General features: G+C 40.4%; 1 protein-coding gene across 5 annotated transcripts in view; it reads right to left on the reverse strand.

The window, feature by feature from the left end:
- Window positions 1-15135, reverse strand: part of CD84 (CD84 molecule) — a 42201-nt gene that overhangs the window by 17018 nt on the left and 10048 nt on the right. For all 5 annotated transcript variants that reach the window (XM_055403266.2, XM_088835947.1, XM_088835946.1 and 2 more), the window contains exon 2: window positions 6307-6648. In XM_055403266.2, the coding sequence (XP_055259241.2) occupies window positions 6307-6648 (342 nt within the window). The remainder of the gene's footprint in view (window positions 1-6306; window positions 6649-15135) is intronic.

Genomic DNA, 15135 nt, shown 5'->3' on the forward strand with positions numbered 1-15135 from the left:
GAGTGAGGACTTCAGGTGAAACAAACAGCCTTCCTGGCTAGCCCAATTTACACAGGGTAGGCTCAGGAGGAGGAGACAAAACATTTAATAAGAGGAGCCAAGATTGAGCCTCTCTCCTTTTGGGTCAGCCCACCTTCACACCTTGAGGGTGTACTATCCTTTGACTGCCAACTAAAACTGAGCTGTAACCAAGCTGTAACACTGGTCTGCTATTTCAAATATTTGCTGCAGTGAGACAGAACTGAGGTAATTACACACTCCCCGACATATCCTACACAAATCTGATGGGCAGTGAAGATCAGAGTTGTGGCTAACAGGGCATCATCTTTCCAAGTCAAAGAGTGGGGTGGCCATTGGAGACCAGCTTCAGTATCCAGGCTCCACTGTTCTCTAACTATGAAATTGTGGGGAAGGTATCCAGTGGTACTGAGCTTCAGCTCCCTCAGTTATAACGTAGGGACAACAGATTTCTCTACCTAGGGTGACTGAGAGGATTAAATGAGTTATTACAGGGATAGACCACTCTATTATCCATCAATTTGTCTATCTATCCTCACTCTATTTACGCTTATATGTACTTTAATTTTCTATTGAAGAAGCAAAATAAACTGGTAACAGTGACTGCCCCTGAGAAGGGAGAGTTGCTTTTCACTGTATTATTTTTTGTGCATATGTTGCCTAAATATGTATAATCTTTATGCATTTTTAAAAATTAGTAGACTGTCAGACAAGTATTGTCTGGTAAATGTCAGTTTTTTCCCTCTTTGTCTTCTCAGCTCACTACTCCAAAAGCACAGATTTTGTTGTCTTGGAAATTCTCTAAGATTTTACTGCAGTCTGCCTTAACTACAGATGGTAAAACATCTAAAGACTGAGTGGGTAAAACTAAACATATAAAGGGATGAAAACAAATACCATAAAATTGAATGCCCTCTTTATTTTCACAAGCAAAGGTCTTGAATGCGTCAGATATTTTCTGAAGTGTCTAACTTAGGTGTGGTTCTTTCAATTATGCTATATTAACTGAGCACTTACAATCACCAGAGATTGTATTAGGATCCAGGACTACTATGCTTAACTCATTCTTTCATTCAACAGATACTTCTGCAGCACCCTCAGTATGCCCGGCAAGGTGGGAGCTTGAGATATAGTGATACACATCATATACAAGTCTCTGCCTTTATGGACCTTGAATTTTAGTGGACTAACTATATACCTGAATTGTATTAGCCACATTTCTGTGTTTCTCTACTGTGGGGCAGATGGAGATGGTAAAATCCTTGAGACATGGTTCAAATATTCTCTATGCTAGAAATTGGTGCTGAAAAAATGTTACTCACTTATGTCATTTAAGGTTTTCTAATGGTGAAAATAAACAGGTGATGTAATAATATATTTTATTTAACTCAATATATTCAACATGGAACCAATATAAAAATAATTAATGAGATATTTTATGGGTTTCTTTTTTGATGATAAGACTTTGAAATTGAAGGGTAACAGGCAAGAAGGTTAGGGGTCCCCAAGCAGAGGAAATAGACTGCAAGTGTCAGATGCTTTTTTTTTTTTTCACTCTTTTAAGTGGCAGGAAGAAACAAACTACAAGTGTCAGATGTTTTTTTTCCTTCTCTATACAAAATTAAAAGGAGGTTTCTTTTAAAATTCTGTGTTGCCATGACAACACCTGGTTGCCTGAACTCAAACCTTGAGCTAGTGAATGCATTTTTCTTATGAAGATGTTCTCTTAAGCTATGTTAATGAAACGATGTACTTGCTTGGAAATCTTCCTTTCTTCAAGATTCATGTCAATTGTTTTATGGCCCAGAATAACTCACCTTATGCCAATGATATCTTAAAATGCATGTTGTGGGTGAAGTGCCTGGTGAAACTCTTTCAGTTTTGAGGCATTTCCTTTCTCTAATTCAGTTCAGTTGAGTTCAGTCGCTCAGTCGTGTCCGACTCTCTGCGACCCCATGAATCACAGCACACCAGGCCTCCCTGTCCATCACCAACTCCCGGAGTTCACACACACTCACCTCCATCGAGTCGGTGATGCCATCCAGCCATCTCATTCTCTGTCGTCCCCGTCGCCTCCCGCCCCCAACCTTTCCCAGCATCAGATTCTTTTCCAGTGAGTCAACTCTTCGCATGAGGTGGCCAAAGTATTGGAATTTCAGCTTTAGCATCAGTCCTTCCAGTGAACACCCAGGATTGATCTCCTTTAGAATGGATTGGTTGGATCTCCTTGCAGTACAAGGGACTCTCAAGAGTCTTCTCCAGCACCACAGTTCAAAAGCATCAATTCTTCGGCAATCAGCTTTCGTCACAGTCCAACTCTCACATCCATACATGACCACGGGGAAAACCATAGCCTTGACTAGATGGACTTTGGTTGGCAAAGTAATGTCTCTGCTTTTTAATATGCTATCTAGGTTGGTCATAACTTTCCTTCCAAGGAGTAAGCGTCTTTTAATTTCATGGCTGCAATCACCATCTGCAGTGATTTGGGAGCCCCAAAAAATGAAGTCTGACACTGTCTCCACTGTTTTTCCATATATTTCCCATGAAGTGATGGGACCAGATGCCATGATCTTTGTTTTCTGAATGTTGAGCTTCAAGCCAACCTTTTCACTCTCCTCTTTCACTTTCTTCAAGAGGCTTTTGAGTTCCTCTTCACTTTCTGCCATAAGGGTGGTGTCATCTGCATATCTGAGGTTATTGATATTTCTCCCAGCAATCTTGATTCCAGCTTGTGCTTCATCCAGCCCAGCATTTCTCATGATGTACTCTGCATATAAGTTAAATAAGCAGGGTGACAATATACAGCCTTGACACACTCCTTTTCCTATTTGGAACCAGTCTGTTGTTCCATGTACAGTTCTGACTGTTGCTTCCCGACCTGCATACAGGTTTCTCAAGAGGCAGGTCAGGTGGTCTGGTATTCCCATCTCTTTCAGAATTATCCACAGTTTATTGTGATCCACACAGTCAAAGGAAAAAAGATGTCCTTTTCATTATAGGGGACTGGAACTCCCAGATGTTCAAGCAGGTTTTAGAAAAGGCAGAGGCACCAGAAATCAAATTGCCAACATCCGCCTGATCATGGAGAAAGCGAGAGAGTTCCAGAAAAACATCTATTTCTTCTTCATTGACTATGTGAAAGCCTTTCTCAAATTAGCAGCTTGCTAATAGGTATAAAACTCCTTGCTAAAAACCAACAAGGGGGCACTCTTTCTGTCTCCTTCTGATATCTATGTCAGAAGCTTTCTCTATATCTTTTATACTTTAATAAAACTTCATTACACAAAAAGCTCTGAGCGATCAAGCCTAGTCACTGGCCCTGAATCAAATTTTTCTCCTCCAGAGGCCAAGAATCTCAGTGTCGTTCATGGCTCATAGCAGCAACCTTTCAAAATCTAGTGTGTATTTTACATTTGCAGCACATCTCGATTTGTACTCATCATGTTTCAAATACTTAAGAGCTACATGTAGCTACTGACTACCATATTGAACAGGGCAGTTCTAGATGAGCACTTCTCAAACTGTAGCACACAGAGGAACAGTCCAGAGAGAATGTTAAAATACAGATTCCTGGGCTTCACCACCAAAGGTAAGGATTGTGGCCTGAGAATTTGCGTTTCCAATAAGATGCTGCCACATACAGACCGTATTTTGAATAGCACTGCATAACACACCACACACCTGCCAGTGAATTCAATTTAAGTGATAATAACTGTATTAATATTTTACCTCTTAAAAGCATTTTGTATTAGCCACTGGTGAAACTAAGATTAAAATCCAAAATGAAATATTACTACACACTCATCGGAATGACCAAAATAAAATATACTGACAACATTAAATGCTAGAGACACCAAATCATTCATATATTTTTGATGGAAATGCAAAATTATTTGGCAATACTTTTAACACTAAAAATGACTCAAAAGTTTTGGAGAGAGTTATCAAGCCATGAAAAGGTATGAAGAGAACTTAAATGATATTCTGAAAAAGACAAAATCATGGAGACAGTTTCCTCTTTGAAAAAACCCTGATTCAGGGAAAGACTGAAGTAAAAGGGGAAGAGGGTGGCAGAGGATGAGCTGGTTAGATAGCATCACCAACTCAATGGACATGAATCTGAACAAACTCTGGGAGACAGTGAAGGACAGAGGAGCCTGGCATGCTGCAGTCCATGGGGGTCACAAAAAATCAGATACGACTTAGCGACTAAACAGCAACAATGGAGACAGTAAAAAGATCAGTGGTTGCCAGGGTTGGTGTGGAGGGTGAATAAGCAGAACATGGAGGGTTTTCAAGGCAGTGAAACTATTCTGAATGATACTATAATGGTGGATAAATATCATTATATTTTACCATTACTCATAGAATATACAACACTAAGAGCAAACCCTAATGTAAACTATGGACTCTGGTTGATAATGATGTATCAATATACATTATTAACTGTAATGAGTGTATCACTCTGGTGGGAGATATAGATAATGTAGGAGTCTAGGTATGTTGTCAATGGCAAGATGCATATGGGAACTCCTGTACTTTTACTCAATTTTTTCATGAACCTTGAACTGCTCTAAAAAATAGAATCTATTTAAAAGGGGAAAACAAAGTCCTGAAGAGTGTTGATGATTGCACAACAATGTGAATGTATTTAACACCACTGAGTGTTACATTTAAAAATAATTAACATGTTAAATGTTATGTATATTTAATCACAATAAAAAATTAAAAAAAGAAAAATGGATTTACCATACGATTTCATTCTTGGGCATTTATCTTAAAGAAACAGAAAGTCATTTAACGTAGAAACTTGTACACAGATATTCACAGCAACTTATTTGTAATTACCCCCAAACTAGAATAGCTTCTCAGGTGATGCCAATGCAGAAGACATAAGAGATGCAGATTTGATCCCTGGGTTGGGAAGCTTCCTGGAGAAGAAAATAACAACCCACTCCTGTATTCTTGCCTGGGGAACCCCACAGACAGAGAAGCCTAGTGGGCTACAGTCCATGGGGTTGCAAACCGTCACACACGACTGAAGTGATTTAGCACCAAACTAGAAACAAGTGAAATATCCCTCAGTAGGTGAATGATGATGCAAATGATAACCCTGTATACAAGACAGCAAAAGAGACACAGATGTATAGAACAGTCTTTGGGACTCTGTGGGAGAGGGTGAGGGTGGGATGATTTGGAAGAATGGCATTGAAACATGTATGTTGTCATATGTGAAACGAATCGCCAGTTCAGGGTTGATGCATGTTACAGGATGCTCGGGGCTGGTGTGCAGGTATGACCCAGAGGGAGGATCAAGGGAGGAGGGAGGTGGGAGGGGGGTTCATGAAGGGGAACTCATGTACACCCAGGGTGGATTCATGTCAATGTATGGCAAAACTAACCAATATAATATTGTAAAATAATTAGCCTCCAATTAAAAAAAAAAGTAGCACATCTATACCATGGAATACTATCCAGCAATAAAAATACATAACCTATTGATAGTTGCAATAATTAGGATGACTCAAAGAAATTATGATGAATGAAAAAAGCCAATCTCAAAAGCATGCATACTGCATGATTCTATCCATGTAACATTTGTGAAGTAGCATAATTCTATATATGAAGAATGGATTAATGTCTTCCAGGAGTTTGAGAGGAGAAAGAGGGTGGTAATGAGTGACTGTAAAGGATGAAAGAATCTTGTGACATTGGTCCACTTAAGTTGTTGATTATGGTAATGGTTACATGAAGCTATTAATGTAAATAAGTTGTACAGAACTTCACACATACACATAAATGAGTGCCTATATAACTGCTGAAATCTAAATAAGCTCTATAGGTTGTACCAATGCCAATTTCCTGGCTTTGATATTGTACTCTAGTTACGTAAGCTGTTACCATTGGGAAAAGATGGGTGAACTGCACACAGGCACTCCCTATACATTTCTTTACACCTTTCTATGCCTCTATAATTATTTCAAAATAAAAAGAGTTTTTTAAAAGTGCTTTGCATACTCTATCTTACTTGATCCTCACAATAACTATGGGAAGTAAATAGTATGATTATTTGCATTTTATAGAAAAGAAAAACAAGGTCCACGGGAAGAGTACATTGCTAAATGCAAGCAAAGCCATACCCTCTCCATAAGCATCAATATATTTATGTAAGTACTTATAAGTATGAAAAGATTTAGGGAACCCAACTGTCAGAAATAAAGGTATTTTTACGTAGCAAATTGCAAAGTAAAAATAAAAAGACAAGCCTCTCTTTCCACAACTTACGATAGACTTGAAGGTTGTAGGACCTGGTGGTGGTCGTTTTAGAGGTCTCTACATTTATGTCGGCTTTGTAGATCCCTGAGTCTTCAATCCTCAGATTTCTGAGCTCCAGGTTATAGTTCTGACCTGAGACTCTTATTCGTTCCTGGTAATTTTGGTGGGTTATGGTAACTATGGGTTCTTCTCCGAAGTTTCCTGGTGTTATGAAAGCAACAGATGTTTTGGAATGCCAAGAAATGATGGTAACTTTCTGTGATGGTTGGATGTTTAAGGGAAAAGTAGCTGACTCCCCCAGAATCCCATTCACTATGAAGATGTCTGTGTCGCTTCCAGCTGCTTCCAGACCTGAAAACATAAATAGAAAACCATAGACATTTGACAAAACCATAACCATTTGACTGTTGCTCCTTTTAGAATTCTCTGTCTCTCCAGACTCGAATCTCCCTGAGGAGCAGCTGATCCAGGTTCTTGATGATATCTTTTTTTCTTTTTTTGGATTTTACTTTAAACATATTTAGCATGCTATGATGGCTAAATTTTCTAAAAGATTCTCATTCAAAAACTAAGTTTCCCAGTGAATTTTTAAGCAATCTATTTCATTAAAACATATTTATCTGGACACCTAGACTCTAAGAGTTAGATGGAATTTGAGAGATTAAGACCATAAATCTCCATATTTAAACCTCTGAGGTCTGAGATATTAAATATTTTCTTTCCCAAGGTCATCTTGCCAAGTGGTAGAGGAGCTGGGGATGTGAGCCTGCGATGGCTGCCATGGTCTTTGCAAAAAAGAGTTGCATTTATGCCTCTATTCCTAGAAGATATAGGCAGAGAGTGCTTTAGAGGTTCTGAAGTAAATGTTCCCCAAGTTAGTGATTTTGAGGGCTCTTTTTGCTCACTGTTGTAACCCCAGTCTGTAGATGAGTACCTGACACATAGAAGGTGCTTAGCAAATATTTGTGGGATGATTTAATAAATTAAGTTCAGTTATGTGTTGCCTAGGCTCTTTTGGAGCAACTTCTGAAGTAAGCAAAGTTCATTTATTAATTCTTACTTTTATGAATGAATGGACATATTTATTCAAGGATAACTTTGTTCTAGATCTTATAGCAAGTATTTATTAATTTGATTATAATACAAATGCTTGTTGAGCCTCTAATCTTTAAAGCATGATGTAAAGAGACTGTGTGAGTAAAAATAGACAGTTTCTGTTCCCTGGAACTTAAATGAAGAGAACAAGTTTGATAAATACGATAAATGTCATGGCACTTTGAGAGAGAATAGGAAAGGGACTTGATTCATTCTGGGAATCCAGGAATAATTTGGGGATTGTAGTATTCAGTATAAAGCTGAAGGATGAAAATCTAACATAGGAAAAAAAATGAAAAGTTTATTTTGTTCTCTTCTCCTCCATTACCTTATGAAGATAAACTGATATAATACATAGTTTGTAAAATGAATGGCAATATAATTATAAGGTGTTATTTTCTCCCTTTTCTTCTATTCTTTCATTACTCTGTTATTCTCACTGAGCTATATGGTGTGAGAGGGTGTTTTGAGCCAGCATGTATGATATTCAAAACATTTAATAACCAATAGACACAAGCACTGACCAATCAAGGGAAGGATTGGGGGCGGGAGGAGAAGGGGACGACAGAGAATGAGATGGCTGGATGGCATCACCGACTCTATGGACATGAGTTTGAGTGAACTCCGGGAGTTGGTGATGGACAGGGAGGCCTGGCGTGCTGTGATTCCTGGGGTCACGGAGAGTCGGACACGACTGAGCGACTGAACTGAACTGAACTGAACTGAGGCACAAGCACTGACCAATCAGGAAGAGCTTCAGCCATAAACACTAACAGGGCCATTCTGCTGAGTACTGACTGCATATAAGCCCCAAAGAGCAGAACAAAACTTTTCACGTAAGTGGGTTCAGCCTGACTCTAAAGTTTAGTCAGGGCTTGGCATAAAGAGGATAAGATAAAGGTCACTGAGAATACAAGTCATTGTGATGTGTCAGAAAAGCAAAGGGATGTCTTAGACTGAGGTGCTGTCTCACTATGGCCACCCTTGTGCTCTAGCCCAGTACTTTTCTGGACAAGCCAGGGACTGCTTACATAAACCTCTTTCCTTTCAGAACATCCAAGATTTTCCCTTAGAAGGAATGTCCCAGGCAAGGACTGGTGACTTAGTTGGGGTGGGCTAAGTAGAGATGGAGATGTAACAAGGTCCTGGGGGAAAAAAGGAGACTAAGGACCCTTATCTACAAACATTTATTAAGTGCTAGGGCTTCCCAGGTGGCTCAGTGGTAAAGAATCTGCCTGGATTGGGAAGTTGCCCTGGGGAAAGAAATGGCAAGCCACTCCAGTATTCTTGCCTGGGAAATCTAATGGACAGAGAAGCCTGGCGGGCTACAGTCCGCTGGATCGCAAAAGAGTGGGACATGACTAAACAAGTGCCACTCAGGGATGAATAGGACATGGTGGCAGCTCTGAGGAACTCAGAGCCCAGAGAATAAGATGCATGTGCATACATGTGAACAGTAATACAATACGATGAGTACTAAACAGTAAAAGCAATAGGAACCAAACTACTGGGGGAACAGAAAGAGAGACTAAGCTTGTCTTTGGTGCAGGAGTCAGAGTTTACTAAAATCCATTCCTTGAAGATTAATTCTCCCCAGATAAGCTCTGCCACTGTGTTGATGAGATCTGGTAGAGTGACACTTGGAGTGTCCCAGCCTGAATCCTTGAATGTTCCCAACTGGACATGTGACCTGTGCAGGGTACAGAGCCTTGAGCTCAGAAGGACCTGAACTTGATTTAATGCTGTTGTGTTGTCATGAACTTCTTCATATTACTTGTAAAAGGACCCTATATTTTCATATTCTACTGGGTTCCGCAAAGTGTACAGCTGGCCGTGGTGCCAGATATCACAAGGTTTTTTTCTTTTTCTTTTTTGATATCAAGTCCTTGTGCCTAATTTCCATTCACTCTTTGGATTCAGGTTCAGTGTGAGAAGATGGAAAATGTGGGGGTTCCACAGACTCATAATTCTGGTGGGTTTTCTCATCAAACCCCAGGAAATGGTGGGCAGTTTTCTAAGGCTGAGATATTAGTAGGAGGGCAGTTGTGCAGTCACAGAATGGTTGGCGGGTGGTGTTGCTTTTTGAAGTATATTTTGTCTCCTCTCGCGAGTCACTCAGGAAGTGGTGCTTGGGTATCAAAGGGTGAGGCAGTGAGGATGTCAGATAACTAAGCTGGAGGAAGTCCTTTTACTATTTTGTGCTGTGGTGCTGTTGGTGAGACTCCTGGGCTTTCTGAGAAGAAGTGTAGGGCTTGCACAAGCATAATATGTACCTTTGAACACCCAACGGAGGTATGAGGCAGCCACAAAATGACAGCATGCAAAGACAAGATAGGGAGGATGAAGTCACAGGTGCTATGGGTAGCCTTAGCTGCTACTTCTGCATATGAGCTGGTCTACCTTAATAAAGTCATAAGGCTTTTCAGAGTCTCAGTTTCTTCATCTGCAGAATGGCAATAGTAACTATAAAATTTTCCTATCTAATTAGTGATCAGAAAAATCATATATGAGTGGAAACTCTTTGTTGACCATCAAGGCAAAATAAATGCTAGTTATTTCTGAGGTTGTTAATGATAATGATTCTCATTCTCATCCTCATCTTAACAATTAGGATATGCCCTTTAGGACTTGCCTAGTCCATCTCTATGATGACCTTGGTAACACCAAGACCATACTGAAGAATGTATGAAGAACCATTATTAAAGGCTAATTCAGGTAAAGCACAGAGGGACAGTTTTCAGTACCACTGCACTTGGTGGCCTTTATTCTTCTCTTAAAGACTTCGGTGTTTTAAGAATCTCCATATCAACCAATGCTAATATTTATTTTTCTAGGTGCTGAGGGGACTCGAACACTATATTAATGTTGGAGGCAACCTTAAGAAAACTTAATTTCAGAGAGAATTTGTGGCACAAAAATGTCTTAAGGACTTACTACGAAAAGCACTATGCAAGTCTATGACCAAGATGAGTACTCTGTCATTTTAAAAAATTTCATATATGGTTAGGGAAATAAGACACACACACACATACACACTCATAACTCACCTTTGCAATATGAACTGGTAAATGATAAATTCAAATGAATGGTAGAGACAGTAATTACAATAGGAATGTGAAGAAGGATAGATCACTTTGATCTGCAGTGGTTAGAAAAAACTTCTTGGAGGAAACAGAATTTGAAGAGGACCTTGAAGAGTGAAAAGAATGTTACTAGATAGAAAGGGAAAGAATTAGTGTCTCAGGTCTTCAGGTTCTGAACAAAGGTTTAGAAAGAGAAGAATGTGTGATGTAGGTTGAATAAGTATAGATTTGCTTACCAAAGTAGAGAGCAATCAGGCTAGAAATACAAATTTAGGTTTAGATTTAGGACAGACCTGAGTTTGAAGTCTACACCACAGGCAGGGGGAAGCTATTAAAGTTTTTGAGAACAAAGACTAATAATGCTTTAGGGTTAGAGTTATGTGGTACTAATGTGTAGGAGGAATAAGAGGAAAGAAAAGCAGGGCTTGAAAGACCATTTCAGCGGTTACTGTAGCCATCTGGGCATGAATCGAGGGGTGATAATGGGAATGGAAAGGAAGGGATGAATTTGAGAGATAGCACAAAGAAAGGCAAGGAACGAAGAGGCATGCCATAAAATTCAACAGTATATTGGATGTCTACTTCGTGAGAGTGGAAAACAAATAGCTGCTGGAATTTGATTAAGTTTACACTTGAAAGAAGTCAAAAGGAGAAGACAAGTTTAGAGTCAGAAACACCGAATGTGAGATGATGGTGCACCACTAAATAAGAAGTTAGAAGAATGGAAGATAAGAAAAGTCGATGTATTCAAATTATCATTTGGGGGCTGTAGCAGAATCTGCTGGTTGTTTTCTGCTTCATTCTTAGTAACAGAATCTTTAGTTTTTAGAAGGGGTATGGTCACCCAGAATAAAGATTACATTGCCCAGCCTTCTGCAATCTCAGTTTGGTCATGTGACTAAGTTCAGGTCCATGGGATGAAAGTGCAAGTATTGTATTGACTGTTATGTCATTAAGAAGACGGCGTTTGCTTTCTTCATCTCTTCCTTGCTTCTTGTAGGCTGTAATGCCATGACAGTGGATCTTGGACATTTTGGATCAAGAAGAGGAAGCCAAGTACTGAGAGTTATGGAGGAGGAAGACTCAAAAAGTGTGGATCCCTGATGACCTTGTGAACTATTCTACCAACTGAACTGCCAACTCCAGTCATTTTACACTAACAAGAAATAAATTTCTTTCTTCTTTAAGGAATCCTTATTTTTGAGTCTCTGTCACTCGCCATCAAACTGAAATCCAAGTGGTTTAGGAATCATCCATGGAGAGGAGGGGATTGAAGGAGAGGGTCACTCAGGAAGAGTAGGCTGAAGTCCAAGGCTGAACCTTGTGATAAGTGCTTACAGTTATAGAAGAGGCACTATCAAAAGAAACTGAATAGACCAAGCGATACAGTGGCAAGAGAGGCACCAATAGTGGACAAAATCATGAAACCCAGGAGCAGAAAGAATCTCAAGAAGGTAACTGTCACTGACGTCTAGTGATCCAGAGTCTTCAAGTGAGTTAAAGACTGAAAATGGCCCCTAGATTTGTCCATTAGGAGGTTATTGATGGCCTTTGAGAATGTAGTTCAAGTTAGGATGGCTCAAATGGAGGCCAGAGTGTAGAGATTTGAGGATAGAAAAGGTGGTAAAGAAGTGGAGAAGCTTCATAGTGAACGAAAGGTTATAAAATAGAACAAATAGCGAGCTAGAGGGCCAAGCAAAACTAATTTATTTGATTTTGTTTTAAAATAGAAGGTATTGATGGGGGAATTGTGGTAAGGAGGAAAAGAAGATAGAGATTTCCCCGATCATGCCTACTCTAGGAGAGATGTCCCTACGCATAGAGTTCTTTGTTTCTCCCTCATAATACTTGCCACACTGGGTGGTAGTCATGAACCCACCTGTCTGTTTTTGGACACTGAGTCGCTTGAATCCAGGAATCTTGTCGTAAAATCCCAAGCACCAAGCACAGTGAAGTATACACAGGCCACTAAGGCTTGTGTGGAACAAAAAGTGAAAGGGAAATGGTGTGCAGAGAAAGGTATATGTTTTCAGTCAGAGGAGGGTCATGCCTTCGTCTGAACTGGAAGGAGAAAAGGAAAGGATGAGTGAAAGGATACTGATATTTTGAGGTCTTGTTGGGAGTAAGGATAGAAGAAAGTTTGCTTGGCAAGATGGAAGAAGCACATGGCTTGAGTCAGATGGGCCTGTGTTCAATTCCTGACAGTTACTGAGGCCCTTATCTTACTTAGCTACAAGAAAGGATATAATAATCCCTACCTCATGAAATTGTTGGTAGGGCACATAGATGTTGCTTAATATGTAGAGGACTTTTTGGAGTTCAGTTCAGTTCAGTCACTCAGTCGTGTCTGACTCTCCGCGACCCCATGAATCACAGCACGCCAGGCCACCCTGTCCATCACCAACTCCCTGAGTTCACTCAAACCCATGTCCACAGAGTCAGTGATGCCATCCAGCCATCGCATTTTCGGTCGTCCCCTTCTCCTCCTGCCCCCAATCTTTCCTAGCATCAGAGTCTTTTCCAGTGAGTCAACTCATCTCATGAGGTGGCCAAAGTATTGCAGTTTCAGCTTTAGCATCAGTCCTTCCAATGAACACCCAGGATTGATCTCCTTTAGGATAGACTGGTTGGATCTCCTTGCAGTACAAGGGACTCTCAAGAGTCTTCTCCAATACCACAGTTCAAAAGCATCAATTCTTCGGCGATCAGCTTTCTTCACAGTCCAACTCTCACATCCATACATGACCATGGGAAAAACCATAGCCTTGACTAGACAGACCTTGGTTGGCAAAGTAATGTCTCTGCTTTTTAATATACTATCAAGGTTGGTCATAACTTTCCTTCCAAGGAGTAAGAGTAGAGAAGATAAAATGGTAGATAGTCATGCTTGTTGGCCTTCATATTTTCAGTAATGTGGGAAGCAAGAGGAGGCAGGAGAGGGACTTTAAGAAGTATAAAGTTAGGGGCACAGGTCTTGAATCTAGGTATATTTGAACCTAGATATGTTATTTGGGGACACCAATTGAAATTCTCTGATTCTTAGATTCCTTACCTTTAAAATATAGGTAATGATTAAATGCAATTATGAAAAAAGAACACTTAGCACAAACTCTTGGCACATAAAAATGATCAGATCAGATCAGATCAGATCAGTCACTCAGTCGTGTCCGACTCTCCGCGACCCCATGAATCACAGCACGCCAGGCCTCCCTGTCCATCACCAACTCCCGGAGTTCACTCAAACTCATGTCCACAGAGTCGGTGATGCCATCCAGCCATCTCATTCTCCCCTTCTCCTCCCGCCCCCAATCTTTCCCAGCATCAGAGTCTTTTCCAGTGAGTCAACTCGTCGCATGAGGTGGCCAAAGTATTGCAGTTTCAGCTTTAGCATCAGTCCCTCCAATGAACATCCAGGATTGATCTCCTTTAGAATGGACTGGTTGGATCTCCTTGCAGTCCAAGGGACTCTCAAGAGTCTTCTCCAGCGCCACATTTCAAAAGCATTGATTCTTCGGCGATCAGCCTTCTTCACAGTCCAACTCTCACATCCATACATGACCACGGGAAAAACCATTGCCTTGACTAGACGGACCTTGGTTGGCAAAGTTGATAGTTGCTATTATTATTTTGATGAATGTAAAATTTTTGAGGAAATGCTGCTCTAGGGAACACCCTCAGGGAGTTAACAGGTTGACGGAGGGGATGAAGGGACTGGTGAGAAGGCTTGGGGCCCAGTGAAAAAGAGATGACCCACATTTATAATATCTCCTAATGAGTGTGAAGAAAGCAAAGAACTAAAGAGCCTCTTGATGAAAGTGAAAGAGAAGAGTGAAAAATTTGGCTTAAAACTCAACATTCAAAAAACTAAGGTCATTGCATCTGGTCCCATCACTTCATGGTAAATAGATGGGGAAACAATGGAAACAATGACAGACTATATTTTTTGGGCTCCAAAATCACTGCAGATGGTGAACGAAGCCATGAAATTAAAAGATGCTTGCTCCTTGGAAGAAAAGCTATGACCAACCTAGACAGCATATTAAAAAACAGAGACATTACTTTGCCAATTAAGGTTCGTGTAAGTCAAAGTTATGTATGTGATGAGAGAGCTGGACTATAAAGAAAGCTGAGTGCCAAAGAATTGATGTTTTTGAACTGTGGTGCTGGAGAAGACTCTTGAGAGTCCCTTAGACTGCAAGGAAATCCAACCAGTCAGTCCTAAAGGAAATCAGTCCTGAATATTCATTGGAAGGACTGATGCTGAAGCTGAAACTCCAATACTTTGGCCACCTCATGCAAACTAACTCATTGGAAAAGACTCCGAAGCTGGGAAAGATTGAAGGCAGGAGGAGAAGGGGACAACAGAAGATAAAATGTTTGGATGGCATCACTGACTCAATGGACATGCATCTGAACAAGCTCCAGGAGTTGGTGATGGACAAGGAAGCCTGGTGTGCTGCAGTCCAGGAGGTTGCAAAGAGTCAGGCATGACTGAGTAACTGAACTGAATGAGTGTGATTTCCTGACTCCCTATATAGCCAGACCACAGTAGGATAGGGTGGGAGAAAGGCAATACCTTTAGAAGAGAAGCAAAGGCAAGAAAAGGCTGGAACTCCAATGATGTGGGCTTGGATGGAAAAATAGGTTCCCCATGACCTCT

Source organism: Moschus berezovskii, chromosome 4 (genome assembly GCF_049115385.1).
Source record: "Moschus berezovskii isolate FMDL1 chromosome 4, NW_MosBer_1.0, whole genome shotgun sequence".
NCBI classification, from domain to species: domain Eukaryota; kingdom Metazoa; phylum Chordata; class Mammalia; order Artiodactyla; family Moschidae; genus Moschus; species Moschus berezovskii.